Source organism: Miniopterus natalensis, chromosome 2 (assembly GCF_054644295.1).
Source record: "Miniopterus natalensis isolate mMinNat1 chromosome 2, mMinNat1.hap1, whole genome shotgun sequence".
Lineage (NCBI taxonomy): Eukaryota > Metazoa > Chordata > Mammalia > Chiroptera > Miniopteridae > Miniopterus > Miniopterus natalensis.
The window spans coordinates 95,115,080-95,134,831 of NC_142082.1; the positions used below are offsets into that span (position 1 = coordinate 95,115,080).

General features: G+C 39.1%; 1 protein-coding gene and 1 non-coding gene across 5 annotated transcripts in view; one reads left to right on the forward strand and one right to left on the reverse strand.

Annotated features, from left to right (window-relative positions):
• The window catches only part of MICU2 (mitochondrial calcium uptake 2), a 119,852-nt gene that overhangs the window by 77,074 nt on the left and 23,026 nt on the right, over window positions 1-19,752 (forward strand). For 3 of the 4 annotated variants that reach the window (XM_016212905.2, XM_016212907.2, XM_016212908.2), the window contains 3 exons: window positions 10,512-10,683; window positions 14,007-14,115; window positions 14,563-14,720. In XM_016212905.2, the coding sequence (XP_016068391.1) occupies window positions 10,512-10,683; window positions 14,007-14,115; window positions 14,563-14,720 (439 nt within the window). Of the gene's footprint in view, window positions 1-10,511; window positions 10,684-14,006; window positions 14,116-14,562; window positions 14,721-16,517; window positions 18,521-19,752 lie in introns of those variants that run through there. The other variant, XM_016212906.2, reaches the window with a different exon arrangement.
• Window positions 12,955-13,091, reverse strand: LOC148093750 (U11 spliceosomal RNA). Its single transcript, XR_015714152.1, has one exon. It is a non-coding gene; the product is annotated as a U11 spliceosomal RNA (small nuclear RNA).

Here is a 19,752-nt window from a genome sequence, read left to right on the forward strand (position 1 = left end):
GGATGGAAAAGGTAAACAGTCAAAATTGTGAAGGCTTTTTAATCCAAGGTGAGAACACCTGAGAGTCATTGAAGGCTTTTAAACAAAAGAGAGGTGATATCAGAGGCAGATAGCTGAGAAAATCAAAGGAAAGGCACGGAGATCTGTTAGCAGCTGCCCAGCTGATAGAGAGGAAGTGGTGGTGATTCGGCTGAGGTGGTAGCTGTGCGAATAGAGAGGGAGTGAGGGAGAAATCAGGTAATGTTGCTTTCTGACTGGATCCAGTGAATGAATGGAGTGATGACTGTTCACTGACATGGAGAATACAACTAAGAACCAGTTTAGGAAAGAAAATGAGTGTAGCTCAGACTTTGTCAGTGGGAGCAGAAGCCAGATAGCAGGGTAAGGAGAGAAATAAATACAGGTAACTCTTTCAAGAAGGTTGACTACAAAAAAGGAAGAGAGAGCAGGCACTAGCAGGAGGAGAGTGTAAGAAAGTTTTTCCCCACATATCACTGGTGATGTAAAGAGGAAACAATCCAGGAATGAGTTGGAATAATCGGAGGAATGAGGTCCCTGGAGAGGAAGAAACATAGGAATGGAGGTGGGATTCTGACAACCAGTAGATAAGTTAGCCATCCCTGCTTCTGGGTGCTGTCACATTTCTGTACTGATAGCAAGAAAAGGAGATAATTGCCTAAATGATGATTTCTAACTTTTCACACATGCTTAGCCACATCATAGCTACTGTCTGTCGAGTACTTACTATGTGCCTGGCATGTGTCTAAGTGTTTTGCATGTATTATTTTACCTATCCTCAAAACTTGGGACAGGCCCACCCTCTGGAGTGTCTACAGCCTTAGGCTCATTAAGAGACTGGTAACAATCAGCCTTTGGGTGCTTTGAGTCTTTGCCTGATTTGCTTCTGAACCCAGGGCTTGGAAAAGCAGACCTTGGTGCACATCTTGGTCCTGTCCAAACACACCCAGCCCCAGCAAAGGGAACCACAAGCAGTGGAGTGCAGAAAACTTCAAACAGGATACTCAAGGCCAGTCACAAACAGCATCTGACATTGCCCTGCACCAGAGAGCATCCAAAAGACTGAGAGTCCTTACAGATCTACCTAATACATAAAAACAAATCCAAACAGGCAGCCAAAATTGAGAGACAAAGAAAACAAGCTCCAAATTAAAGAACAAAAGAATTCTCCAGAAGTGCTAAACGAAATGGACATAAGCAATCTGTCAGATATAGAGTTCAAAATACTGATTATAAGGATGCTCAACAGAATGAGAAAAGAAATGGAAACGATGAAGGAAATTAAGAATAACATAGTAGAAATTTAAAAAGCATTGGAAGGAATGAACTGTAGGTTAGGGGAAGCTGAGAATCAGATCAGCAAATGAGAAGACAGGGTAGAAAAAATCAGAGAACGAAAAAGAGAAAACAAAAAACAGGACAGTTTAAGGGAGCTGTGGGACAACATGAAACATAACAATATTAGCATCATAGGAGTGCCAGAAGAGATTTAAACTAAGCAAGGGTTAGAGAACCTGTTGGAAGAAATAATGGCTGAAAACTTCCCTACCTTGATGAACGAAAAAGTCACACAAGTTCAGGAATTACAGAGAGTCCCAAGCAAGAAGAACCCAAAGAGGCCCATGCCCAGACACATCATAATTAAAATGCAAAAAATTTCAAGACAAAGAGAATCTTAAAGGCAGCAAGACAAAAGCAATCTGTTCCCTACAAAGGAGCTCCCGTAAGGCTGTCAGATGACTTCTCATCAGAAACTCTACAGGCCAGAAGGGAATGACATGGACGATTGAAAATAATGCAAAACAATGATCTGAAACCAAGACTACTCTATCTAGCAAGACTATCATTCAAAATAGATGGTGAAATAAAGAGCTTCCCAGGTTTTAAAAAAAAAAAAAAAAATGCTAAAGGAGTTTATTGCCACCAAACCAGCATTCCAAGAAATGTTAAAGGGACTGCTATAATAAGTAGAAATAGAGACAGAGTTAAACGTAGGCCTAAAGATTAAAAATGGCAATAGATAAGTACCTATCAATAGTAACCTTAAATATAAATGGATTAAATGCTCCAATCAAAAGACATAGGGTAGCTGAATGGATAAGAAAACAAGACCCAAATATATACTGTCTACAAGAGACGCACCTCAGAACAAAAGACTCACACAGACTGAAGGGGGGAAAAAGAAAAAAAACTTCTGGAGGACAGTAAAGGAGAGAGCGACAGCAATACAGCCATAGTAGGGGACTTTAACACCCCACTGACTTTACTGGATAGATCTTCCAGACAAAAAATCAACAAGGAAACAGTGACTCTAAATGACACACTAGGTCAGATGAATTTAATTCACATTTACAGAACATTCCACTGCAAAGCTGTAGAATAGGCTTTCTCCTCAAGTATACATGGGACATTCTCAAAGATAGACCACATGTTAAGACACAAAACAAGTCTCTGCAAGTTCAAGAAGACTGAAATCATATCAAGCATCTTACACAATGGAATGCTGTGCACTGTAAAAACGAAAGATCCCTTAGCCATTTGAGACAGCGTATTATGCTAAGTGAAGTAAGCCAGTGAAAGACAAGTGTCACATGATCTTACTCTTATGTGGAATCTGATGAACAAAATAAACTGATGAACAAAATAGATCCAGAGACATAGAACCATGGAACAGACTGATGAATCTCAGAGGGAAGGCGGGGGTGGGTGGGTGGGTGAATGGGAGAGATTAACATAAGATTTGATATGCATATATGCATAAACTGTGGACACAGACAATAGGGGGGGTGAAGGCCTGGAGGGGAGTTTAGGGGGAAGGAGATCAATGGAGGGGAAAAGGGGACATTTGTAATACTTTCAACAATAAAGATAAATTTCTAAAAAAGGATCTGAAACCAAGACTGTTCTATCCAGCAAGGCTATCATTCAAAATAGATGGTGAAATAAAGAGTTCCCCAGACAAAAAAAAAAGGCTAAGGGAATTTATTACCACCAAACCAGCGTTGCAAGAAATGTTAAAGGGACTGCTATAAGAAGAAGAAATGGAGAGAGAAACATAGGCATAAAGAAATAAAATGGCAATAAATAAGCATCTATCAATAACCTTAAGAACTTTAAGGGAAAGACCAACAACAGCAGTACAGTCATAATCGGGGACTTTAACACCCCACTGACTTCACTGGATAGATCTTCCAGACAAAAAGTCAACACAGAAACAGTGACTCTAAATGGCACACTAGATCAAATGGATTTAATTGGCATTTACTGAATATTTCACCCCAAAGCTGCAGAATATACATTCCTCTCAAGTGCACATGGGTCATGCTCAAAAATAGCCCACATGTTAGGCCACAAAATAAGTCTCTACAGGTTCAAGAAGACTGAAATCATCTCAAGCATCTCAGATCACAATGGCATGAAATTAGAAATCAACTACAGTAAAAGCACTCAAAAACATTCAAACACATGGAAGCTAAATAGCATGGTATTAAACAGTGAATTGGTTACCAATAAGATCAAGAAAGAAATCAAAAACTTTCTGGAAACATGAAAATGAACACACAACAACCCAAAATCTATTGGACACAGCCAAAGCAGTCCTGAGAGTGAAGTTCATAGCATTACAGGCCTACCTCAAAAAGGAAGAAAAATTTTTAAGAAACTGTCTAACCCTACAACTTAAAGAATTAGAAAGCTCCCCTGTGAGGCCATCGGACTGGGGCTTTTGTTTGCTGGGAGTTTTTAGATTGCTGCTTCAATTTCATCAGTTCTTATGGGCCTATTCAGGTTTTCTGATTCTTCCTGGTTCAGTTTTACATGATCTCACTCATATGTGGAGTTTAATAAACAAAATAGACTGAGGAACAAAATAGATCTAGAGACATGGAAGCATGGAACAGACTGATGAATCTCAGTGGGAAGACGGGGGTTGGGGAGTGAATGGGGAGAGATTAATCAAAGGACTTATATGCATATTTGCATAACCCATGGACATAGACAATAGTGTGGTGAAGGCCTGGCCTGGGCGCGGGGGTGCGGAATAGACGGGATCCAGGGGAGAAAAGGAGGGATATGTGTAATACTTTCAACAATAAAGATAAATTTAAAAAAAACAACTTGGTACAGTCATCCCTTTTATAAATGGGACTTGATGAGGTTAAGGGACTTGGTTCAGGGTCGTATACCTTAGAACTGAAGAGGTGATATTCAGACCCAGGTTGGTCTTAAAAGGTGTAAGTGGTCACAAAGTTTCTGAGAGTCCCACAGGTCCCTGGTGTGTGGGTAGGTACATTGAGTGGGTTTTCAATGAAGTTGTATCAAACCAGGTGACCAAAGTGCAGGCATATTAGGTAGTGCTACCACATGTCAAGAGAAACTTTAGAAGTTAATGAGGGAGTATATGGATAAATTTGGGGTTCAGGGACTGGGGTTTGTTTTCTTTTTAGGTTTTTTTGTTTTCGTTTTTTTGTTTTTTTACATCTACAACTAGTCATAAGATTTTCCAATGGAAATACCACTTACCATTTAAATAAAAACTAAAGTATAATTTAAGTTCTGTCTCCTGGAATTTTTGGTGTTTATTCATTGTTATGAAATCAACAGGTAATTTAAATGTGAAAATTCAGTTCTTTATCAGCATATGTATTGTTCAGGAAAGAAAATATTGATGCTCAGTGCTCAGGCAGCTTTCAGTGGCATTTATCCCCCTGTAACAGTGCCTCTGTTTTGTTATGACTCTTTTTCCCTCTTCTTCCCTACTTTATTTGGGGATTTATCTCCTGCTTTTCTTTTCATTTTTGGTTAGCTTAGAAATAGTGACCAGAAATAACCTGAGTTTATCTCTAATGTGATACAATTGCCCTTACTTTTTAATTCAATAACTTTTTAAAGCTGAAAGTAATTCTGTGACTTAACATATATTAGGGAAATAGGAAGGAAAGAAAAATTGTCTTAAGTTTTCTTATCAAGAAAAATTAGGAGAATATTGATACCGATGTACTTTTTAGGACTGGAATTTTTTTAACTTCTGAAATACCACTTATTAGTTGAGGGTGTTCTAAATTCACAAAGACTTTTCATAAATTCCAAGGTAGTGTGCTGGTAAGTATGTCTAATGCTCAGCTCTTAGGGAAAACAGCCTGGATTGGTAACACTTAAAGGTAATGATGTGAATACTCCAGCAAACCGATCTCAAGCTGCTGGACATGAAGTAGAGGTGGACAACACATGCACAGTACTCTCACAGCTGCTGCGAGCCAGCTCTAGGACACCAGGGCCTACACACCCAGCTAAGGAAAAGCAGAGTTTTCCCAGGGTTTCCAATAAGTCCACTAAATTATAAACTATTTAAAAGTGTTCAGGAGAAACAAGATGGCAGCGTAACAGCTGGACCCGCTGCCTCCTGCAACCACATCAAAATTACAACTAAAACACAGAACGACCATCACTCAGAGCCTCCTGAAATGTGACTGAACAGAAGCCCTACAACCAGGGAACTGAAGAAGCACCAAGACTGGTAGGAGGGGCGGAGACAACGGGCAGATCGGGGCTGAATCACAGAGATGCAACCGCGGGCCCACACCCAGTGCCCCAGTTTAAACCTGGGAGGGAATCTCGGCGGTGGGGGTTTCCCGGAGGAGTGAGGGGTCCCAGTCCCACAGCAGGCCTCAGCCCAGGGCTCCAGGGCCAGGAAGAGACGTCCCCACAACTCCAGGCTGTGAAACCAGTGGGGACTGTCTCTCAGGGTCACAGAGGCTGTGGGAGCCCCAGAAGCTCCTCTTAAAGGGTCCGTGCATGGACTCATTCAGACGCGCTCCCACTGAGCCCCAGCGCTAGGCAGCAGCCTGTAAGGAACCTGGAACACTTGGGGAGGTACTAACCTGCCTGAAATTCAGGCAAGAGGTGGAGGGACAGCTTTCTCCTAGGCAGAAGAGCTGGCAGAGGCCATTGCTGCTTTGGCGAGTCATAGTGGGGGGGGGGGCTCCCCCCTCCCCCCCCCAGCACGCAGCCAGCAGGCAGGCACCATATTTCAATCTCCAGCACCTGACACACCTTTAGCCCCGCCCTGGTGATTCCTGGAAATCCCGCCCCTCCCTACTTGCAGGCTCATCCAAGCCATTTCGAGTGGCTTTTCTGTGCAAGTGGCCTCTCGAGCCTCATGCTTAGGACTTTCCTAAAATCTCTCCAACAAGCAGCAGCGAGCCCCATACGGCTTGATAAGTAGCCCCGAGGCCTGACGCTAGTGGCAGCCTGCATTGGCTCATAGCTTGGTCTCTCCTGGACAACTCCAAACCCAGCACAAGTAGCAGCCATCTACGGTTCGCTATGTAGCTCATGCTGGGTGGCCCTGGGCAAGGCACTGGCACAGGCTGACTTTGCACCTCCCGGGAGACCTCAGTGACAGTGCACCTGGTGGTCAGACTCGCCCACGTTGGATTACAACCCTACCACATCCATGAGTGACACACTCAAGGGGCATACTTGGTGAACACCAAAGCTTCACTGAAGTAAATCCTGCTCCATAGGGTTGTCTCCAGTACAGCAGCTCTCTGGCTGTAGTTGCAGCTGGTCCTCACAGCTGATTGGTCTAGGAGCCAGTTCTTCCCAGTGATGCCAACAGTAACCAAGGCTCAACTATAAGAGGACAGTGCACACAGCCCACACAGGGGAGCACCTAGAAGGCCCAGCTGAGGTGACTGGGGAGGCTGAGCCGCTGGACCGTACAGGACACCTACTACACAAAGCCACTCTACAAATTCCAGGAGACATAGCAGCTCTACCTAATACATAGAAACAAACTCCAGAAAGCAGCCAAAATGTGGAGGCAAAGAAACATGTCACAAAGGAAAGAACAAAAGAAATCTCTAGAAAAGGAACTAAATGAAATAGATCCAAGCAAGCTAACAGATACAGAGTTCAGAATAATGGTTATAAGGATGCTCAAGGATATTAGTAAGAGTATGACAAAAATAATTGAGAAGATCAATGACACAATAAAGTACCAATTTGAAATGAAGGCCACAGGAACTGAAATGAAGAATAATTTACAGAGAATCAACAGTAGAGTAGAGGACACCGAGAATCAAATCAGCAATATGGAACATGATGAAACAAAAAACACCCAACCAGAAGAGAGAAAAGAAAAAAGAATCCAGAAATATGAAGATAGCATAAGGATCCTCTGGGACAACTTCAAGAGGTCCAACATTTGTATTATTGGGGTGCCAGGAGGGGAAGAAAGAGAGCAAAAAATTGAAAACCTATTTGAAAAAATAACTACAGAAAACTTCTCCTACATGGGAAAAGAAATAGACTTACAAGTCCAGGAAGCACAAAGGGTCCCAAACAAGAGGAATCCAAAGAGGCCCACAGCAAGACATATCATAATTAAAATGCCAAAGGTTAAAGACAAAGAGAGAATCTTAAAAGCAGTGAGAGAAAAGCAGTTAATTACATACAAGGGAGCGCCCATATGACTGTCAGCTGATTTCTTAACAGAAACTTTGCAGGCCAGAAGGGAGTGGCAAGAAATATTCAAAGTGATGAAAAACAAGGACCTACAACCAAGATTACTCTACCCAGCAAAGCTATCATTTAGAATTGAAAGTCAGATAAAGAGCTGCTCAGACAAGGAAAAGCTAAAGGAGTTCGTCACCACCAAACCAGCACTACAAGAAATGTTGAAGGGTCTTCTTTAACAAGAAGCTAATGAACAAAAGAATCTGATGAACTAAATAGATCCAGAGACATTGACACATGTAATAGATGATCATATTTCAGAAGGAAGAGGGTAGGGGGGTGGAGGGTGGGAAGAGTTTAACCAAAGAAGTTATATGCATGGACACAGACAATTATGGGGTAAAGGCCTGGGAAGGGAGTGGAGCGTGGTGGAGGGGGTCAATTGGGGGGGAAAAATGGGACACCTGTAATACTCTAAACAATAAAGATTAAAAAAAAGAAGAAAGAAAAAAAGATATGCTCTGAACTGCTGCTGACCAAAAAATAAATAAATAAAAGTGTTCAGAGTACATCTGGTGGCCTTATGTGTTATAAATTCATTTCATATATTTATGTGTAGTATCATGTTCCATATTTTCATGTCATAACAAAACATATAATTTTAGACTTTGAATGATTATTATAAAACATTTTTATGTTTGCCCTGACCGTTGTGGCTCAGTTTGTTGAGCATTATCATGTACACTGAAGGGTCACCAGTTTGACTCCTGGCCAGGGCACATGCCCAGGTTTCGGATCTGGTCCCCAATCAGGGTGCATGTGGGAGGCAACCAATCGATGTTTCTCTTTCACATTGATGTTTTTCTCTCTCCCTCTCCTTTCCTCTCTCTCTAAAATTAATAAAAACCTATTTTTTGCCCTAGCCATTTTGGCTCAGCGGTTAAAGCATCAGCCCGTGGACTGAAGAGTCTCGGATTCGATTCCAGTAAAGGGAACGTACCTCCGTTGCAGGCTCGATCCCCAGCCCTGGTCTGGGCTCATGTGTCTCTCTCATATTGATGTTTTTCTCTCTCTCTCTCTCTCTCTCTCTCTCGTTCTCTCTCTCTTATTCTCTCTTTCGTTCTCTCTTCTCCCTCTCTCTCCCCCTCTACCCCTCCCCTCCTCTTTCTCTGAAAAGCAGTGGAAAAGAATATACTTGGGTGAGGATTTTAAAAAGGTAAAAATAAAGTAACATATTTTTAAAAAACATTCTTATGTTCTTCAAAAGTAGTATAATTAGTTAAAATGAAAGCTTAAACCAGAGCAATATACAGTTTAACAGTGATTAAGTTTATAGTAATTCAGCCCCAGAGCCTGAAGAAAAAGAAAAAGAGAAGGAACCAGTTATTCATGTTCTTACACTATATTTTCTACTGCTCTAATTCATTGTACACTTGTTTGCAAGTAAAGCATTCTTTTAACAATCCTGGTAAGAAACAAATTGAATGTCATCACAGTACATACACAGTAAAACTCAGTAAAACAAAGGATGAAGCATATCAGTAGGTTTTGTTGATCTGTCAGTCCAAACTTGAAATGCTTCAAGTTTTAGATAAAAATCTGCTTTGACCCAAAAAGACACATAGCACTGTATGTATCAAATACATTCAATTCAAAGTCTCACCTACCACTGAAGCCTAAAATCAAACTCTCCCTCATGCTTCTAAGGTTTGGCAGCTTTCTTTCCTCTGAACTGAACTGTACCTCTTTTTCACCCTGTATGTATTCCCACTAAATTGTGACATGACGGAGAGTGCAGATCGTTTAACATGTGGAAAGATGAGTAAGGAATCTGCCGCATGTTAAAGTTCATAGAGATAATAATGCTTTTCACATGATTTAGGTTATAAATAAATCAGGTGCAGCATTTCAGGTTTCTTATTCAAAAAATATTTTTTAACCTGATAGTCTTTCAACTTCTACATTTTTCAGGAAGCTATTGACAGTCTGATCAAAGGCCTGGCCCGTGTTTTCAGTGGTTAGAGTATCAGCCTGTGCACCGAAGGGTCTCGGGTTCAGTGCCTGGTCAAGGGCACATACATACCTCCCTGCAGGTTCGTTCCTGGCCCTGGTCAGGCACGTAAGAGGCAACCAATCTGTGTGTCTCTCTCACATCACTGTTTCCCTCCCTTCCTCCCTGTCTCTCTTTCTCTCTCTCCCCCTCCCTTTCTCTCCCTCCCACTCTCTCTAAAAATCAGTGGAGTCCAGCTGGCATGGCCCAGTGGTTGGAGCCATGGTTCATGGCTCCAGGAGATCATGGTTCAGTTCTGGTAGGGGCACATGCCCAGGTTGCAGCTTGATCCCCAGCAGGGGTTGTTCAGGAGGCAGCCGATCAGTGACTCTCTCTTCATTGATGTTTCTATCTCTCTCTTCCTCTCCCTTCCTCTCTGCAATCAATAAAAATACATATTTTTTTTTAATCAATGGAAAAAATATCCTCAGGTGAGGATTAACAGCAAAAAAAAGTTCCATCTGTTTTTATTTAAAAAGAAAAAGTCACATAAACGTATGTTATTGTCCAAAAGATTATAAATACTTTTTGTTAAATCTAAGCTTTTGATGCAGAGCCACTGATTACATTGATCAAATTTGTTATCTGAAAACTATGAGGAACCATTAATTATGATTAACATTCTAAAAACAGTGTCCCAACTGAATTTTAAGTCTCTGATTATTGGTAATATTTCTATATTGGAAAAATGCTGTTTTCCATGTATTTTTATTTTTTATGGCTGTATCAAAGCAATATTTTACTAATTTTTACGTCTTTAGGTTTGTCAGAATGCAGGTTAAGTGGAATTTGTACAAACAAACTGAGTATGAGGAGTCAGATTGAAGCAGTGTTGGACTTACCCAGCTGATCCATACTCTCCCTCTCCTACAGTCCTTGACACAGCATTCATGCCTTGTGCAACTCATGAAGGTGCTACCGTTCCACTAATGGTGTTACAGTTGAAAGCACGAGCCACTTTGTCATTTCTGTGCTTTAACTTTAGGTTTATGGAGAATTTACAGACAGAAGTCCAAGAAATGGAATTCCTGCAGTTCTCTAAAGGTTTGAGTTTCATGAGAAAAGAAGACTTTGCAGAGTGGCTTCTTTTTTTCACTAACACTGAAAATAAAGACATGTATTGGAAAAATGTGGGAGAGAAGTTGTCAGCAGGAGAGGTTGGTATGCTTTTTTGTTATGCTTGTGATGAACATGAAATAATAAGTTAAACATTTCTATAATTAATTAAAGTCACTTCCAAATTAACCAAGACTGAGGTGCTCTCTAGTATTTAAGTATAAAATCAAGTTGAGGATGTACTTCACATACTATTTTATTAAGGAACTGTTAACTAAGAATCAGTGTAGCAGCTATGAGCTTGGCATTTCCAGTAAAGTCAGGAATGCTATCACTGCTGTCACTTTCTGTTGTTCTGGAAATCTTAGCCAGTGCAAATTAAAAGGATAAAAGAGTAATTATTGTATTTTCCATACAAACAACTGTAAACCTACTTTTGCCCCATCATGTATATCAAAAGTAGATGTCCTTTGTAAAAATTCCAGGTCAGAAGATATGGTAGCATATGCGTGTGCATATGTGAAATGCTTAAAATGATGCTTGCCAAACCATTAAAATGATTAATGAACAGTGGAGATTTCAAGGCATTTTTTACTTTTTATCTTGTTTTTACTATATTGTTCCTAAAAATTATTTTGGAATGGGCATGTATTTTTATATAATTTTAAAGCTGTTTTTATAGTGAGGAAAAAGATAATAAAATATAATGAAGATCCCATTTATAATTGGAATAGGAATATATAAAAGTTTTAAATTAACTAGATACTGAAGATGAATAATCCTCCCTCATCACTCCTAAAAAATTTCAGGGATGGAAGTCTCTGAGGGGAGAATGAGAGGCTATTAAGCAAGGACAAGTGGAATAGGGAAACTGATATAGATAGTCAAATGGCCAAACAGTTTACAGCCATCTAGTAAATTGTAAAATCGTTATCTTCCCTAACTAAGGACACCTAAGAGTAAACGGTTTAGCTCCGTTGAGCGTCTTTCAGTGCAGTGAAAGGCTGCTGGTTCAATTCCCAGTCAGGGCACATGCACATACCTGGTAGGGGGCATGCAGGAAGCAGCAAGTCATATCAGTGTTTCTCTCTCGCCCCCTCTCCCTTCCTCATTCTATGAAAAGAAATTTTAAAAAAAATTTTTTTTTAAAAAGAGTAAGTTGTTTACACTTCTCAGAGGATAAATAGCTTTAATCACCCTAGCAGAGACATAGATAGCAGAAATCCAATTAGTGCCGTTTGCCAACCACACCCAAGGACAGATGAAGTTAAGAGAATATATCTCCTTTTGGTGCCTCAGCATGAAGCTGATTAATATTATATTGAGATCTTCCCCCAAGACTTCTCCTAAACTCCCAGCCATTAAAAACCCTCAAACCTAAGGCCCCGGCACCCACTCTCCCTCCTGGGAGCACACCTATGCCTTTCCCTTCCTCCTTTCCTTCCCCCAGAGGCATGCATCTCCTAAGCTCTAAGAGACCCCAGGAGACTTGCAACCTGGGGAGTGGCAGTGGCAGCTGCTCCCAGGCTAACCCCCTGACCCTGTCTTCAAGGCTACCTTTTCTCTGACTTCCCAGTGAGCTAAAGCAGCCCCTCCTTGGCTCACTTCTTTCCCATAAAGTTTCTGGAGGGCCAAGGCAGCCCCGCCTAGTCTCTCTCATTGCTTATTCTATCCTAAGCCCTTCCTTGTCTCACCATCCCCACCTTTAATAAACGTACTCTCAAAATTGAAGAATTAATTAACTAGAAATATGTAGAGAAAATTTTATAAAGTTTTGATGAATATGAAAGAAAACTTACCTAATTATAGAGACATTCCCTGTGATTGAATAGAAAGTCATAGCATTATAAATACAGTAGTCCTTCCTTAAATTAGTCTATAAATGGGATGGCTATACCAGTCAGAACAGCCAGTTTGCTACAGTTACAAACTAACCCTGAAATCTCTGTGGCTGACATAAGGAAGGCTTCTAGTAACCGTTAGTAACTATGGTTGTAACTGTTCAGTTACAATGAATTTGAAAGGCATATCAATTGAACAGAATATAAAGTCCAGAGATAGATTTCCCAAATACACATGGAAGTTTAATATATGTAAACTCATTACAAATTAGTTGGGTAAAAGAATTATTATTAATGAATTACAGTAGGACAATCTACTGGCCATCTGAGGGAGAAAATTAAGGTAAGCCTCTACCTCACTCATTACTCTGAAATTCCAACTGGATCAAAGAATTAAATGTTAAAGAGGAAAAGGAAACTGAGTAAGAATAGAAGAAAACTTGGAAACAGTAATCTTAGAGTGGAATATACCTATCAATCTAAACAAAACCCAGAAGCTTTTAAGGGGGAAAAAATTGGTCATGGGGGGCGACAGGCACCAGGACTGACAATCACCACCAGCTGCCCATGTACCAAAAAATTATGCTTCTGAAATCTCTTGATGTCAATTCCCCACATAGAGCAATCAAGCTGCCCTACATGTGCTACTCACAACAGTTGTTTTTTTTTTTAAGGAAAAATTTATGAAGTTATTACCTAAAAATTAAAAATCTGTTGACTCCCCTCATCTTCCCCCCCAAGTTATAATCAAAGTCAAAATAAAAAATTAACAAAATGGGGGGAAATATTGGCATCACAATAATAGACTAATGTCTTTATTTACAATGTGGTCTTAAAAAAACCAAGGACTTTGAAAGGCCTGACATTTTACCCTATTTAATATATAATGCCATAATAAATGGCAGAACAGGAATTTTGACATAGGTCCATCTAACTCCAAAACCCAGTGCTATGTCCACTGATAAAACTAAGTAGAAAAGCTACAAGGTGGGCCACTTAACAGGATGTATTAGTCTCCTCAGGCTGCCATAACAAAATACCACAGACTGAGTGGCTTAAACCACAAACTTATTTTCTCTCAATTTTACAGCCTGGAAGTCCAAGATCAGGATGCTGGTAGGGTTGGTGTCTGGTGATGCCTCTCCTCCCCACACACAGAATAAGAGCACTCCGGTGTCTCTTCTTACCAGGACATTAAACCTATCGGATGAGAGCCCCACTCTTATGATTTACCATCTCCAAATATAGTCTGCATTGGGGGTTATTCAACATAGGAATGTTTAAGAGACAGAATTCAGTCCATAACACAGGAGCACCCCAAGTCTGTGTGCACAGGCACACACTCTAGGAGGCCCATTCACACAGGGTACAGTCTGCACAGTCATACCCAGTGTCCTGCCAGTTAATTTCTTGGAATTCCTCCTCATCTCTGAAATCTACAATTGTGTTATTCTGCATCTCAACCTTTTTAATAAGCTTGCTTAGAAAGATAGTTCATAAGGTGTATGATAGAGGACTCATAGTTATTTCATAAATTGTATAATATAATAAAATCATAATAAAAACTCCGTTTTGTTTTTTAGAGCATAAGTTTGGATGAGTTCAAGTCATTTTGTCATTTTACAACCCACTTGGAAGACTTCGCTATTGCCATGCAGATGTTTAATTTAGCTCATCGCCCTGTCAGACTAGGTAAGTTCTATGAATCATTTAATTTTTATCATTTTTTCAACAAGATGATATCATCCACGGAGCCAGTTATTGATAAAAGCAATGATTGGCCTTTTACTTAATTCAGTGTGATTATTCTGAATTTACAGTACCAACACTCATATTTAACAATTACTCTATTTGCTTTTACTTTCTTTCTTTTCCCCTGAGAAGTTGAAGGAAATGTTTAAATACTTGTGTTTGAAACATTGGTTATATTCAAACAGCCGCTTATCTTGCAGTTGCTTTCATCGCACTTCTCAGCCAAATTTATTATTTGAGTACATTCTTCAGGTGTATTTTTGTTTTTTATTTACTTCCCATGTAATAAATATTTAGATTTGTTTTTACTTCTCAAATTATGAAAAATTAATTTCCCTTAGACTGTTTCACATGGCTAATGAGTTGTTTTATGTTTGGTTTTTTTAGCGGAGTTTAAGAGAGCTGTGAAAGTAGCTACAGGACAGGAGCTCTCAAACAATATTTTGGACACCGTCTTCAAGATCTTTGATTTGGATGGTGATGAATGCCTTAGTCATGGAGAGTTTCTTGGAGTTTTAAAAAACAGGATGCACCGAGGTTTATGGGTAACAGATTTTGAGTTTTTAACTACATGTTTACATGTAATTAAATGGATGATGTTAAACCTAGAATTTGAGGAAATCTAAAGGTAGCTTTCATCATTTATAAAGAGATACCTCCTACAGATGGGATCTAACATTTTCTTTGCCGTTTTAAAAAAAAATCTGAATCTAGCCCTAGCTGGTTTGTCTCAGTGGTTAGAGAGTTGGCCTGTGCACCCAAGAATCCCAGGTTCAATTCCAGCCAGGGGCAGGTACCCGGTTGCAGGCTTGATCCCCGGCCCTGGTCAGGATGAGTGCGGGAGGCAACCAATCAGTGTGTCTCTCACATCATTGTCTCTCTCTCTCTCTCTCTCCCCCTTCCACTCTCTGAAAAGTAATGGAAAAAATACATCCTTGGGTGAGGATGGATAGATAATTAATTAACTAATTAATTAATTAAAAATCTGAATCTAATCAGAAATCAGTATTCAGAAATCATAGCCTAGAATTTACTTCAGCCTTTGCAGTTAGACACACCTAGATTGAAGTCCCAGCTCTATCACCTGTTGACTGCCAAATCTTACAAAGCCACTTAATTTTTCTGAGCCTCCAATTCCTCATTTGTACAATGAGGAAACTAGTAGAATCTACCAGAAAGAATTATTATGAGAATTAAGGGTAAAATACTTAGTATAGTGGCTGAGACACTTGCAGTAGATGTTAGCTAATATCATTATTTACTCAGATTCACAGATTGGGCTATAACTGAGACAAATCAAACCCAAAATTTAGTTTAGATGAAGATCTGCTAGAATCCCTCTCAGGAAGGCAGTGTGCAGGTTGGAAACCCAGATCCAAAGAGGGCCACATGGTAAGTAGGCAGTTAGGCAGAAGAGAGGAAGAAAGAGAGAAAATACGGTGGGTTCACAAAATCAAACCTATTTATGATATAGAAAAGCACATTCATTTCCTGCCACAAACAGACATTACTTATGGAAAATGAACAAATAGGATTTCCATTGGCAAACATGTCTTAAAAGCTTTGTAGTCATCTGGTACCTCATAGTTAATAATCATATTCCTGAAGATTAAACCAAACTTTGCATTTAGCAATTTAATATACCCAGGAGCCTCTATCATTTCTCAAAAAGCATTAAAGAGAAGAGCTATAAATCAACAATAGGGAAAGAACATATACATAATCTAAAGTAGACTTTTGCTTCCATTTGGTGGATTTCCAGTAATGCGCTCATGTGCTCACCAGGATCCCAGTGTTGTCCAACTTTCACTTTCTCGTTTAGTTGAGAGGAATAATTAACACACAGTACTTTCAATTCACGAAGTACTTAGATGAATTATATTATTTCTTCTTAAGGCTTCTCATCAAATATATTGTGACCTATAGTTACTTTTTAATTTTAGCCAAGGGTAAGTCAAAATTTTAGGCTTATTTTTATTCCACATAGCTAAATAAAGTTCACTAGGAAAGGCAAAATATTATAAAATATTATAAAGGAAAACATTATTAAATAATTACATTTTAAAACCATTATATAAAAGATCAGCCAGTCTTCCTGTTCTTATGAGGGAGGACTCACCAATCATGTGTGGTCTGCCTCCATTCCTTGGCTATCCTGCGGATATTCTTACATCACATTCACTTTTACCCTTATTTTGCAGTTCGATTGCAATCACCTTTTACAGCATAATCCACCTCAAATCCATTTTGAAGGAGTGTGTGAGATAAATGTAACATTGCATACATGAAATCATGTTTAACCTTAAAGAGAATGACCCCTTAATTTTACTTTTGATTAACAGGTACCACAACAACTAAGTGTTCAAGAATACTGGAAATGTGTGAAAAAAGAAAGCATTAAAGGAGTAAAAGAAGTCTGGAAACAAGCTGGAAAAGGTCTTTTTTAGGAAAAGATCATGTGGGAATTTTGCTTTAACTGTCAGATTTGGATTTTTTTAAAGTACCAGGTGTTTACCTTCTTAAGTCTTCATTGGTTGCCTTTGTAATATAAAGACACCTTGTATTTGCTTTCTGATTAAATAATCTCTTAATAAAAAGAAAGTATACTTTTAAGAAAACAGATACTGGATTCAGTAAGAAGGCCTAGGATTGAAGTAATGCTTTGTACTTTGATAAAATGGAAAACCTAGTTATTCACTGATTTCTTAGACATAATAGCACAATATGCTCTCTGGAAGGATCAACAAAAACTTACAGAAACAAGTAATTGATATACAAGGCCAGTATCAATTCTACAAGCCCTGATGTTCCTAGTAGAGCAAATTAACATTTCAGGTTTCCTCATGTGTATCTTATATCACATAAACTTCTTACACATTTTATTTCAGTTAGCTGTATATTAGTTGTCTTTAAAATAACATGTAAATTCCAGTATTGGACCTAGAAACAGAGTGAAGTATTTACAAAGATACAAAAATTACTGAGGTGTGCCTCATTTTACATGTGTTGTTTGAAAACTACCTTGTTTTCAAATGTAAATACTCTCATCCATTGCCAGCCTCATTAATTTATATTCTTAAAAACTAGGAGAATTGGGAGAATCTTGGTCACAAGAGCAGGGTCTCTTGGGATTTATTGGGTTGTAGGTAAATGTTTTAAATGGCCCTAGAAAATTAATAGGCGTTAAATATAAAATGATATAAATATAAAATGACATGTTTTTAAACACGATAAAAAGTATTTTTAAAAATATGATTCTCAAATAAGAATACTGCAAATACTAAAAACATGTTTGACTCCCTGGATAAATACCTGATTTCAAGACTAAGGCAGGGAAAGCTCAAGAGGAGCCTGTAGCATCTTATGCCTAAAAGTAAGAAAATGCTCAAGAAATAATGGAAGTCCAGCCGGTGTGGCTCAGTGGTTGAGCTTCAGCCTATGAACCAGGAGATCATGGTTCAGCTCCTGGTCAGGGCACATTCCCAGTTGCAGGCTCGATCCCCAGTAGGGGACGTGCAGGAAGCAGCCAATCAATGACTCATCACTGATGTTTCTATCTCTCCCTTTCTCTCTAAAATCAATAAAAACATATTTAAAATAAAATAGAAATATATCAAAGGATAAGAGCCAGCCTAAAGGAGCAGCCCCCTTCAAATCGGGTAAAATTTGAGCATCAAAGTCATTAATGTTTAATGTTACTAATGGATTAGAACCTATAGAATAAAATAAGAAATATGATCTTATACTGAATATTGATTAATAGGGCAAGGGAAACCTCTTCCTTATTATTAAAGGGAAAGGCCTTGAAATATTTAAAATCTGCTGACTTGGAAACTCATAATTTAATGCTTGACATTGACAAGTGGTAAAAGCTGTTCATCAACAGATGAATGGAAAAGCAAAATGTGGTACATATATACAATGGAATATTATTCAGCCATAAACAGAAATGAAGTTCTGACACAGGCTACAACATGGATGAATCTTAAAAACATGCTAAGTAAAATAATCCAGACACAAAAGGACTAATGTTGTACAATTCCACTTATGTAAGTACCTAGAATAGGCAACTTCCTAGAGACAGAAGGTGGATTTGATGTTACCAGGGGCAAGAGAGGAGGAAGAATGGGGAGTTACTGCTTAATTATTATGGAATTTTGGTTTGGGGTGATGAAAAATTTGGGGAATAACATAATAGTGATGATTATACAACATCGTGGATACAATTAATGCCACTGAATTGTATGTTTTAAGATGGTTTAAATGGCAAATTTTGTATATATATTTTACAAAATTTTTTTAAATTAGTAATGTAACATACCAATAAATGGTGGATTGTACCCTTTATATAGGTGAACTGTGTGGTATGTGAATTATATCTTAATGAAGCTATTTTTTTTTTAATCCTCACCCAAGGATATTTTTTCCATTGCTTTTCAGAAAGTGGAAGTGAGAGAGAAAAAAACATTGATTTGAAATACATCAGTCAGTTGCCTCCCGGATGTACCCCAACTGGGGCCCAGGATCAAGCCTGCAACCCAGGTACATGCCCTTGACTGGGAATCAGACCCGAGACCCTTCATTCCACAGACTGACACTAACCACTGAGGCAAACTGGCTAGGACAATGAAGCTGTTTATAAAAAAAACAAAAAAAATGTATAATATAGACAGGGTTAACCAATGGACAATAGGTTGAGAAAAGGTATTTCGAAATGTCAAAAGCGAACCAAGTAAAACCCAATATCCTCCCCTCCACCGCCACCATTTTAAAAAAAATATTTTGTAATGCCCATTTTACTCCTGAATGAAATTCATAGTTTTACACATATTTTCTTTATTTTTATTGTCAAAAGTATTACAGATGTCCCATTTTTGCCCCCATTGACTCCCTCCACCATGCTCATGCCCCCTCCGCAGGCCTTCACCACACTATTATCTGTGTCCATGGGTTATGCACATATGCATATAAGATCTTTGGTTAATCTTTTCCTGCCCTCCCACCCCCGAGATTTGTAGGGGGCGTGCAGGAGGCAGCTGATTGATGTTCACTCACATCAATGTTTCTGTTTCCTCTAAAAAATAAAAATAAAAAATCTTTTAAAAAAAGATGTGGTACAGTTGCACAATGGAATACTATGCAGCTGTAAAAAAGAAGGCTCTCTCACCCTTTGAGACAGTATGGAGGGACCTGGAGAGTATTATGCTAAGTGAAATAAGCCAGTCAGAGAAAGATAAATATCACATGATCTCACTTATATGTGGAATCCAATAAACAAACTGCTCTACACATATTTTTAGAAATAACATAAAGCAGCCATGGCCGGTGTGGCTCGGTTGGAAGTCGTCCCATACACCAAAAGGTCCTGGGTTCAGTTTCCAGTTAGGGCACATACCTAGGTTAAAGGTTCAATCCCGGATCAGGGCATGTATGGGACGCAACTAATAAATATATCTGTCTCACATCTCTCCCTCTCCCCCACTTCTCTCTCTCCTCCCTCCCTCCCTCCCTCTGTAAAAATCAATGGAAAAAATATCTTCCAGTGAGGGTTTTTTTGTTTGTTTGTTTGTTTTTTAA